Source organism: Urocampus carinirostris, chromosome 4 (genome assembly GCF_059441175.1).
Source record: "Urocampus carinirostris isolate Australia breed hairy pipefish chromosome 4, RoL_Ucar_1.0, whole genome shotgun sequence".
Taxonomy (NCBI): domain Eukaryota; kingdom Metazoa; phylum Chordata; class Actinopteri; order Syngnathiformes; family Syngnathidae; genus Urocampus; species Urocampus carinirostris.
In genome coordinates this window covers 5440038-5452191 of record NC_142352.1, presented here as the reverse complement: position 1 = coordinate 5452191, position 12154 = coordinate 5440038, and the positions used below count along the sequence as shown (strand labels likewise).

At 40.7% G+C, this 12154-nt stretch overlaps 1 protein-coding gene across 1 annotated transcript in view; it reads left to right on the top strand.

Annotated features, from left to right (window-relative positions):
* The window catches only part of unc13c (unc-13 homolog C (C. elegans)), a 296369-nt gene extending 287015 nt beyond the window's left edge, over nucleotides 1–9354 (top strand). Inside the window, exons 33-34 of the mRNA XM_088333511.1 lie at nucleotides 5168–5327; nucleotides 8067–9354. Coding sequence (XP_088189637.1) covers nucleotides 5168–5327; nucleotides 8067–8352 — 446 coding nt within the window. The 3' untranslated portion in view covers nucleotides 8353–9354. The remainder of the gene's footprint in view (nucleotides 1–5167; nucleotides 5328–8066) is intronic.
* Nucleotides 9355–12154: the final 2800 nt, after the last annotated feature.

Below are 12154 nucleotides of genomic sequence, written 5' to 3'. Positions count from 1 at the left end.
GTTCACAGCCTTACATTTATTGTTATCTCAAAGATCCACTGTCTTTGGACCAATAGCTCATTATTTCTGCACACATCACAAGAAGCTGAGTGCTGTTTTTTGCCTTCATCTTTTTGTATCAGCCCTTTTTAGGTTTTACTCCCAAGATCAAAAGTTAAATTGCTAGTTCTTTGTAGTGTGTAGCCACCATTGCACCAATCAGACGTGTCTGTCTCCATGGTGCAGAGGACATAATGAAGTAAACCAGACTGCAAACATCTCTGTTCATGGAGGATACCTTTGATCCATGTCTAATGGTTTCCTTGAGAAAAATCTGCCTTCATAATGGTAAATGGTCTGCATTTATATACCGCTTTTTTAAGTTAATGAAGACCTCCTTAAGCGCTTTACAATGTGCTTCACACTGACCCATTCTCACACACACTCACACACCAATAGGGAGTCAGCCATGCAAGGCGCCTACCTGTTTATCGGGGGCATTAGGGATTCAGTGTCTTGCCTAAGGACACTTCGACATTTAAGGATTGAAAAGTGAGTGCATTTTGGGTGAAGAGTTTGTAAATGCTTGAAATTGTTGCCATGTGTCTTAAATTGTAAATGGTCTGCATTTATATTGCACTTTTCAAGTCAGTGAAGACCTCCCAAAGCGCTTTACAATGTGCTTCACACTGACCCATTCACACACACACTCACACACCAATAGGGAGTCAGCCATGCAAGGCGCCTACCTGTTTATCGGGGGCATTAGGGATTCAGTGTCTTGCCCAAGGACACTTCGACATTTATGGATTGAAAAGTGAGTGCATTTTGGGTGAAGAGTTTGTAAATGCTTGAAATTGTTGCCATGTGTCTTAAATTGTAAATGGTCTTCATTTATATAGCACTTTTCAAGTCAGTGAAGACCTCCCAAAGCGCTTTACAATGTGCTTCACACTTACCCATTCATACACACACTCACACACCAATAGGGAGTCAGCCATGCAAGGCGCCTACCTGTTTATCGGGGGCATTAGGGATTCAGTGTCTTGCCCAAGGACACTTCGACATTTAAGGATTGAAAAGTGAGTGCATTTTGGGTGAAGAGTTTGTAAATGCTTGAAATTGTTGCCATGTGTCTTATATTGTAAATGGTCTGCATTTATATTGCACTTTTCAAGTCAATGAAGACCTCCCAAAGCGCTTTACAATGTGCTTCACACTTACCCATTCACACACACACTCACACACCAATAGGGAGTCAGCCATGCAAGGCGCCTACCTGTTTATCGGGGGCATTAGGGATTCAGTGTCTTGCCCAAGGACACTTCGACATTTATGGATTGAAAAGTGAGTGCATTTTGGGTGAAGAGTTTGTAAATGCTTGAAATTGTTGCCATGTGTCTTATATTGTAAATGGTCTGCATTTATATTGCACTTTTCAAGTCAATGAAGACCTCCCAAAGCGCTTTACAATGTGCTTCACACTTACCCATTCACACACACACTCACACACCAATAGGGAGTCAGCCATGCAAGGCGCCTACCTGTTTATCGGGGGCATTAGGGATTCAGTGTCTTGCCCAAGGACACTTCGACATTTATGGATTGAAAAGTGAGTGCATTTTGGGTGAAGAGTTTGTAAATGCTTGAAATTGTTGCCATGTGTCTTAAATTGTAAATGGTCTTCATTTATATAGCACTTTTCAAGTCAGTGAAGACCTCCCAAAGCGCTTTACAATGTGCTTCACACTTACCCATTCACACACACACTCACACACCAATAGGGAGTCAGCCATGCAAGGCGCCTACCTGTTTATCGGGGGCATTAGGGATTCAGTGTCTTGCCCAAGGACACTTCGACATTTAAGGATTGAAAAGTGAGTGCATTTTGGGTGAAGAGTTTGTAAATGCTTGAAATTGTTGCCATGTGTCTTATATTGTAAATGGTCTGCATTTATATTGCACTTTTCAAGTCAATGAAGACCTCCCAAAGCGCTTTACAATGTGCTTCACACTTACCCATTCACACACACACTCACACACCAATAGGGAGTCAGCCATGCAAGGCGCCTACCTGTTTATCGGGGGCATTAGGGATTCAGTGTCTTGCCCAAGGACACTTCGACATTTATGGATTGAAAAGTGAGTGCATTTTGGGTGAAGAGTTTGTAAATGCTTGAAATTGTTGCCATGTGTCTTAAATTGTAAATGGTCTTCATTTATATAGCACTTTTCAAGTCAGTGAAGACCTCCCAAAGCGCTTTACAATGTGCTTCACACTTACCCATTCACACACACACTCACACACCAATAGGGAGTCAGCCATGCAAGGCGCCTACCTGTTTATTGGGGGCATTAGGGATTCAGTGTCTTGCCCAAGGACACTTCGACATTTAAGGATTGAAAAGTGAGTGCATTTTGGGTGAAGAGTTTGTAAATGCTTGAAATTGTTGTTGTTTTTTTTGTTTTTTGTTTTTTAGTGCAATCATACAAATATGTTGTTTAGAACATTTCCTTACACCACCCCATGAGCCACCTACTGATAAAGATAAATGTTACAGTTACTTGGCCGATCAATGGAAGGAAGCAAAAATACTGACCAATGGCACGCTTTATTGCAAAGATAAAACTAGACAGTTTCCCATAAAACAATAAACAACGTCTCATGCTAGTGTGGTTGAAAAACACCGACTTATTCCATGGGAAATCTGGCTAGTTTAATATAAATAGAACGGGCAGTTTGTACTATTTTGTGAAATTCACACTGCAATGGTAATAATAGATGGCGGCGTGCGCAAATGCAGCGGCTTCAGGCTCTCCAGTTAATAAATGTGAAACTGGAGTGCCACGTCCAATTTCATTGTCACCATATGTTCAACCCGTTTTGTAACAATGACAATAAAGGTATATTCTTTTCTAATACACTCAAATACCAATGCAATTTTTACATGTTTTTCAAACAAATTTAAAAATAATGATTTCCGAGGAACCTCTGATCTCTGGTCTTATTAATTTTCTACAGTAGTTTTAAATGGAGGAGACCAAGAGGAAGGCTGCGATTGACATGGATGGATGGTGTTATGAGTGATCTGCAGGAAAGAGGTCTAGATGTAGTGGAAGGTAGAGCTCTTGTTGGTGATAGGAAGGAGTGGAGTGAAAGAATAGTGAGATGTTTAGATGTGTTCTAAGGGATGGGCAGGACATCTGTATGATGCAGCAGGGGTAAACCAGTGAAAGCTGTCGGACCCTGATGTTGAACAGAAGAGTGTGTTGTGTCACCCTGACCCGAGTGAGATGGCTGCTTTCTGGTGTCCTGTTTCATCTGGAGGGACGAAAGCATGACCGACTTTAGTGCCGAGGTGCCTAACTTGTTTGGGTTTTGGTCCAAAATAATTTTGGAGTGTTTTATGGTACTTTTTCCTTTTTTATTTTCTTTGTTTTTGTGTGTGTGTTTGTCTTGCTGTCTGTCACCACTCTTGAGGGATGTGACCGGGGTAGATAGATGGATCGAAGAGTTTTCAATAGCAGCATGTGTCAGGATTTGTCATCAAAGCTGAAACTCTAAAACCTTAACAACTGAAGGTCAGAGCTCCATCCAACACCATGCGTAATGAGTTTTCGACCGTCCTGAGATTAAAAGGTTCCAATTTCTGGAGGAAATAGTAAAGTTTCAGGCAACAAGCCTGCTTTTGAGATTAAACTGTAGTTCCCCTCAAACTTGTTATCGCACCTACGCTTACAAGTCGCAATTCCATACCTGCCAAACTGTACGTTTTTACCGTACAAAGTACGTTTATTATGCATTTTAAGACGTGTACGACGTATGAGAAAATTCTTACGGAAAAACGCAAGTTTGTCAATGATGGGTACCATCCGGTTTACACCGACTATCACGAAATCAATCAACTCGAACGAGTTTGCCGCGGTAGCCTCTATCTCGGTATCGTTTTTTTTTTTCATTGCAAACGAAGCGAGCAGTTTGATGTAGTGAAAGGAAGTCCGTCTCTTTTTAGAGAATGATAGGTTGGTCGTTTTGGTTGTAACATTTCTCAGAATTCACTGTGTGAATATAACTTCTTTTTATATTCCTAAATATAAAAACAATTTTTCACACACACACACACACACACACATGAAGTAACGGTTCAATAATCAGTCTAATTGCGTGTCTTGTACGTTTATCAGTTTTGTTCTCTTTTATTTTGAAGTTGCATTTGCCTAGATGGTAAGGCGCCCGCTTTGAGACTGGGAGGTTCGGGTTCGCGCCCCGGCCGAGTCATTCCTAAGACTTAAAAAGTGGTCGGCGGCGCCCTCTCTTGGCTGCGGCTGCATCGGGTCAGATGCAATCGACATTTCGTTCTGTGTACATTGTTACACAGAATGACAATACAAGGAAATTATTATTATTATTATTATTTCCGGTGTTTATCTGTTTCCTGTGTGACTAAAGTTAACTAGACACACGGGGGCGTGCAGTGTGGCCGGGAGCCCAGCCGGGGCGAGTGGCGTTTGGGCCATCACCAATGCAAATAAATTGTATTTACCTTAATGCTTGTTTTTATTTGTTTAGTTCTGCCAACATAGAGTTCATATAAGTTTTAACTTTATCAATTACCGGCTTTTTCGGCTCAACTCGTTAAAGAGAGCCGGCTCTCGAACGGCTCACTTGCTTTGATGCATTATATTATGAATTATCACGTTGTTAAAAAAAGTGAAGAAAAAAAGGAAGTATAAAAGGAGAAAATGAAAAAAAGACAGGTTTGTGGTTATCCCTTTAATCAGTATATTACCAACGATAATTTAACGCAGAAAATGAATTCATAATTTGAATAAGAAAATCTATGATTCTACTTAATTATATTTGCATGTATTTACAAAATACAAACTAGGCATGACTCATAACAAACAGGCATGAACAGGTCTTCAACAAGGTAAAGCAATGGTTTAGCAACGGGCAGTCCCAAAAGGAGCGTTCAAGTACTCCACAAGCAATCAGTCCAATGCGTCTCAGCCGGTGTCAAGGGGCGGGGCCAGCTGGGCGCCATGACAACCGTGCAGGACATGACAAACACGTTCGGAAAAAAATGATGGTGTAAGATTATTTTATAAGGGAAAATACGACAGGTATGCAATTGAAGGGTACATACATGCCAACTCGGATATCTAACTCCGACTTTTTCTGTATCAGTGGTCGGTGTGAACAACCTCCAGTGGCAGACCACCGCCATGTTCCGGCCCTTTGTGGAGGTCAACGCTATTGGGCCCCACCTGGCAGACAAGAAACGGAAATTCAGCACCAAGACCAAGAACAACAACTGGTCACCAAAGTACAACGAAACATTCCAATAGTAAGTCGTGGCAACGTAAACAGTTGAAGGAATGTCTCATCTCATCTCATTAGCTGCACCGCTTATCCTCAGTAGGGTCGCGGGGGGTGCTGGAGCCCATCCCAGCAATCATCGGGCAGTGGGCAGGGGACACCCTGAACTGGTTGCCAGCCAATCGCAGGGCACACAGGGACAGACAACTCGCTCGCTCATTCTCACCTAGGGACAATTTGGACCGGCCAATCCACCTGAAATGCATGTCTTTGGAATGTGGGAGGAAACCGGAGTGCCCGGAGGAAACTCACGCAAGCACGGGGAGAACATGCAAACTCCGCACAGTAAGTCCGGTAGCTGGATTTGAACCGACACAGGAGGTTCCAGAGACCTTAGAACTGTGCCGCACACCCGCTAACCACTGCGCGGCCGTGCTACCCTTGATTCAGATTCAGATTCAGATTCAGATCTACTTTATTGTCATTCTAGTACACGTGTATACAGAACGAAATGTCGATGCATCTGACCCCCACAGTTTCCTTGAATGTACAGAAATAAATAAAGTTGTATTGTATTTTGGCTACGTATAGTATTTTACCATAGTGCCGATAGTGCAAGAAGAGTAGCTAGCCAGATGTGCAAAATGGGCAGTCAGGTTAACAAGTCAGGTAAGGCATGAATAGTACGGTAATCTCTGGCTGTATCGCAAGCTTTTTTCATGGTCCTTAACCTGTGACAACCTATGAAGGCCTGTATTGAAAAAACCTCATTACCAATTCGGCTTAAGAAATTTTCAACCAATAGTGACCTATTAAAATGTGGACTGACACATCGGTTAGCCAATGATATTCCCCGAAAAACTTGACACAATCCAGGATCAATTGTGTGAACAATCTTGCATTAACTTCTAGAAAGAGAAATCAAACATTTATAACTCTTTCACAGTTTCTAAATACTGGCCAAAGTACAATACAAAAGTTTTTGGGGAAATTTTTGAAAAAATGGACCGACCATTAGAAAAAAATGAAAAATACAATAGTTTTTCAGATTTTGATCAAATTTGATAAAGTACTCGGCAAGACTTCAAGCTATTCTCTCATCTGTTTTCCAGCTAAAATGCCTATGCTACATTCATCTGCAGGCATTTGATTGCAAAGAAATCAGGCCAGATTAAAAAAAAAAACTTCTATTTATGTTTGTTCGACCTCAGATCACTCAATATTAGTAGCACATGTAGTGATTATTTTAGTCTGGGAAAAACAAAACTAAGTGTTTCCTTTCAGAAGATACCAAAACCGTTCAAGACTAGATTTTAATTTACCTTGGGTATGTCTTGGATTGGGATTTTGGACAAATTTTACAGGAACATTAAGGGTTTTGGTTTCTATTTTACTTTTTGGTTGTCAAAACATAATCCCGTTATACATGAACGATTTCGGCATGAACAAAAACAGAGGAATTTCCTTTTTCTGTATGTGCGGCCCAGTGCCAAACGACCCATGGCTCGATTCCGACCGTCTAGTGGACAAAGAGTTTTTTCCTTGCCCTCATGCAGGTCTTAGATCAGGGGATGGTGTAAAAATAGTCTGTACTTTGCAATGGTCTGTGCAGTCCTTTGAGACTCCTTGTGATTAAGGGCGTCACAAATAAACATGACTTGACTGAGGTTTTGAGTTTTCCCTTGCCCTCATGTAGGTTTTAGATCATGGGATGGTGTCATAATAGTCTATAGTTTGCAATAATCCATTGTCTGTGCAGCCCTTTGAGACTACTTCTGATTAAGAGCTATACATATAAACATGATTTGACTTGACTGAGGTTTTTGAGTTTTTTCGCCATAGTCTGTAGTTTGCAATGGTCTGTGCAACCATTTGAGACTCCTTGTGATTAAGGGCGTCACAAAAAAACATGACTTGACTGCGGTTTTTAGTTTTCCCTTGCCCTCATATAGGTTTTAGATCAGGGGATGGTGTCATAATAGTCTGTGGTTTGCAATAGTCTGTGGTCTGTGTAGCCCTTTTAGAGTCCTTGTGATTAAGGGTGTCACAAATAAACGTGACTTGACTGAGGTTTTGAGTTTTCCCTTGCCCTCATGTAGGGTTTAGATCATGGCATGGTGTCATAATAGTCTGTAGTTTGCAATAGTCTGTGGTCTGCGCAGCCCTTTGAGACTCCTTCTGATTAATGGCTAAACCTATAAACATGACTTGATTTGACTGAGGTTTTTGAGTTTTTTCGCCATAGTCTGTAGTTTGCAATGGTCTGTGCAGCCTTTTGAGACTCCTTGTAATTAAGGGCGTCACAAATAAAAATGACTTGACAAAGGTTTTGAAGTTTTCCTTGCCCTCATGTGGGTTTTAGATCATGGGATGGTGTCATAATAGTCTGTGGTTTGCAATAGTCTGTGGTCTGTGTAGCCCTTTTAGAGTCCTTGTGATTAAGGGTGTCACAAATGAACATGACTTGACTGAGGTTTTTAGTTTTCCTTTGCCCTCATGTAGGTTTTAGATCAGGGGATGTTGTCATAATAGTCTGTAGTTTGCAATAGTCTGTGGTCTATGCAGCCCTTTGAGTCTCCTTCTGATTAAGGGCTATACTTATAAACTTGACTTGACTGAGTTTTTTCGCCATAGTCCGTAGTTTGCAATGGTCTGTGCAGCCATATGAGACTCCTTGTGATTAAGGGCGTCACAAATAAACATGACCTCCCAATCCAATCCTCAACAATAGCCTCTCCGTTTCAACTTCCCTTATCTTCTCTCCTAGCGTCCTGAGCAACGAGCACGGCCCGGAATCGTACGAGTTGCACGTTTCAGTGAAGGACTACTGCTTCGCCCGCGAGGACCGCATCATCGGCATGACCGTCATCCAGCTCCGCGAGCTGGCCGACTCGGGAACCTGCTCGTCCTGCTACCCTCTGGTCAAAAGCATCTCCAGCGACGAGACGGGGCTCACCATCATGCGGATACTCTCTCAAAGGACCAACGACGAGGTGGCCAAAGAATTCGTGCGTCTCAAAACGGACACCCGATCTGCCGAGGAGGTCTCGTAATTTCCCGAAAATGCAGTATTCCGTCCCGGTCCCGAGAACCTGGTCCTCCGCCAGATGATCCAAAGCAGGAAGTGAAGGATGGAGTCGTTTGTTTGTTTGTTTTTTGTGCATGTGTGTAAGAAAAACGAAAAAAAAAATCTGTTGGAATGTTCATTTGAATACTACAAGTACGTGCAAGTGTTTACTGACCGTATGCTTACTATCGAGTACTATATTCTACCAGGCAAAATACCTTTTTGTACTTAGTCTTTTTCGAACTGAAATTTGTTCCGATAAAGTGCCAAACCAGTGGAGACGAAATACGAAAAATAGCTCGACAAAAAAAAGAAAACGTACAGGAATTAGGGTGATATGTTGAAAAATTTGCTCGATTATCCGGTTGTATGTCACTTTATGACTGTGTGGCGTTTCTGATTGTTGCTGAGTCTGTTTTTGTTATAAACTTATTTATTTTGCCACCCAGCACTCTCGTTGCAAATATATTTTATGTTTTCCACTTTGTGTTAGAAAGCACGTCTTTTTTGTTTTTTAAATGTATTCATTTGCCACACATAGTTGTTGTTTCCCTGCTCCACTGCTCCCTTTGAAATTAAGTTAGCAAACACGAGCACGTAAAGCCTGTCTTTTGTCACAAAACCTAAGATAAACGAGACTTTAAACAGACAGAGAAGAACAAAGAGAAACTCTGCCCAACCTGGACGTAATGGTTGATATTTTTTTGACCGACCTCAAATTGGGTTTGGTTCGGGGTAAAGATGTTACCTCTGGGCTGAAAGTGGTGGACAAAACTGTTTCCCGCTTGCAAAAGGCTTCCTCAGAGTTGTCCGACCTTTCGCTATAAAATCAACTCAATATATTTCCTCGTGCACTTCGGTCTCTTTAAATTTAACGTCTATTAACGCGATCGTTCCGGTGGATTTCAGCCTCTTGGGTAATCGGAGACGTTTCCCGAGCCCTGTGCGTAGGCGCTCAGACGTCAACTTGAATTCTGATTGGCTACACCACAGGTGGCAGAACTGGCCCACCAATGGTTTGAATCCGGCCCGCAAGAAAACAGTGAGAGAAGCGCAAGAGGAAAATGAGCTGTAGTTTTAAATATTTCCACCGGATGTCACCAAAGCCAGTTAACACTTGCAAAACAATTGTGGTAGTATTTCTCCATTTCTCTCTGACTCACTTCTTTTTTTATTTATTTTTCCCTCTTTTTCTTTCTCCTGTTCACTCTCTCTTTCTCTCTCTTTTTCTCTTTTCTCTATTTCTCTCTCACTCCATACCTCTTTCATTTTCTCTGTCTTGCTCTCTTTCTATTTTCTCTCTCTGTAATTTACACTTTATCTTTCTTTCTATTTTTCTCTTTCTTTCTCACTCTCTTTCCCTTTTTTGAACTATCTCTCTTTCTCTCTCTCTCTCTCTCTCTCTCTCTCTCTCTCTCTATTCCTCTCACACTCTATCTCTTTCTTTTTCTCTGTCTTGCTCTCTTTCTATTTTCTCTCTCTAATTTACACTTTAATTCTGTTTCTATTTTTCTCTTTCTTTCCCTTTTATGACCCCTCTCTCTCTCTCTCTCTCTCTCTCTCTCTCTCTCCCTCTCTCTTTTCTCTATTTCTCTCTCACTCTCTAACTTTCTTTTTCTCTATCTTGCTCTCTTTCTATTTTCTCTCTCTAATTTACACTTTAATTCTCTTTCTTTCTATTTTTCTCTTTCTTTCTGACCCTCTTTCTTTCCCTTTTTCGACCTCTCTCTCTCTCTCTCTCTCTCTCTATCACCTCACTTTGTCTCTTTTTCTCCTGCTGACTCTTTTTCTTTCTGTTGTTTCACTTCTCTTATTCTTTTTATCTTTCTCTTTTTTCACTTTCTTTTTCTCTATATATTCATTTCCCTTTCTTCTCCATTCATATCTCTATTCTGCTCTTTTTCTCTCACTGTTACTCTGTCTCCCTTGTTCTCCCTATCTGTTTATCACTCTCTCTTTCCCTCCCTCTCTTCTTTTTCTTTTTTTCCCTCTCTCTTTCTATTAAACTTACTAGTCCGGCCCCCGCGAGATTTTTTATAGCATTTGTGGCCCCTAGCTTAAACGAGTTTGACACCCCTGGGCTACACCAACAGCTTTCTCGAAGACTGTGGCTTTCCGGATTTTTTGTGAAGGCCTCCTGGTAGATTTCTCCGCCTAGCGACAACTATTGGCTGAAATGTAATTGGTTAAATGCTTGAATATGAAAGCACACATTGGAATTGTTTAATAAGTATTGATGGAGAAAATATTATTAACATCACGTGATTCGGATTTTTCTTTAGGCCAGCATTGAAGGCCCTTGCAGGCCCTTATGGCCCATCATCAGAAAAAGTCCCTTGTTTAGGAAAAAAATGATTTTTTTTTTTTTCATTTAGGAAAAAAAGAAAAAGAGAGCAATTTAATCCGGTTATGAGGCCACCCATGCAATTGCAGAATATCTTATTTTATTCTTTGACCCTCGATCCAGATGTTGCCACTCGTGTTTTATTTAGTTTTCCTCACAGTTGTTTTTTTGCACTCTTGTAAGGTCTCTTTTTTCCCATTTATTCTCCTCAATCACCCAGTATCGTCAATCGAGTCTTTCCAATGTTCCCAAGGTCACCACCGAGCAGGGTCCCGACCCCCAGCCTTCAAACTCTTTCTAGACCACCAGGAGGAAACAGCTTTTATTTGCTTTTATTTTGAAAATGGCGACGACTGCTAAGTGAACTTTCGTAGGCGTTTGTAATTTTATAATCATGAAAAAACACACCGGAAAGCATTGGTGAAATTGTTGTTTTCTCTCCTTTTTCTGTGCGTTTATTTTAAATTATGGCTTCCGGCCTTTTTTTTGAATGACCACTGTGAACATGAGCTTTGGAAAGCTAGCTTACGCCGCGCCATTTCATATGTTATTTTCTTACCTGTTATGTTCCTGATAAACTGCCAAAGTTGTTTAGAATATTTGTACAAAAAAATAATTCCATATACGGAGATATATATGTACACGTGGTCCGGATTGTGCATACGGTGGTGCCGAGAGTATTATTATTAATTTTATTTTGCTGTGAAGCTGTAATGATAGCGAAATGAGAGTTGCACACGTTCCTTTTAAAAAAGAGAAAAATACACTAAGCTTCTGTCATTATTTTTCTTCATACAAAGGAAAGAGTTTAACATTTTTTGGTAAATATGCAACATTCCTATGTATTGCACTGATGGCAAATTGTATGTCATGTAAATATATTTAGTGAGATATTGTATAAAAAAAAAAAAGTCTACTTTTCTGTGCATAAAGTATGTGCAAACGTGATGGAAAGCTCAATCATTTTGCATTTTTTACAAGCATTGGACACACAATTTAATAACATTCTCAACTGATGAGATCATAGATAATGTATATTTCAACCGGAAGCACCGAGAGTGTGTGTGGGCGTGAATTCAATGAATAAAAATGGAAACTATATAGACCAAGGGGTCAGTAATAAGGGTCTAAGGAGTTGCATGTGACTTTGGCGCTCCCTAGTGGCTCCCTGCCGCCTTTTAAAAACGATTTGATAATAGAAAATTATACGTTCCTGTAGAGGACAAACATGACCCCAGATTCCTGGCGTTTTCCAATGAATATAGACGTATAGATAGATAGATAGATAGATAGATAGATGTCTAGATAGATAGATAGATGTCTAGATAGATAGATGTCTAGATAGATAGATGTCTAGATAGATGTCTAGATAGATAGATAGATAGATAGATAGATAGATAGATAGATAGATAGATAGATAGATAGATAGATAGATAGATAGATA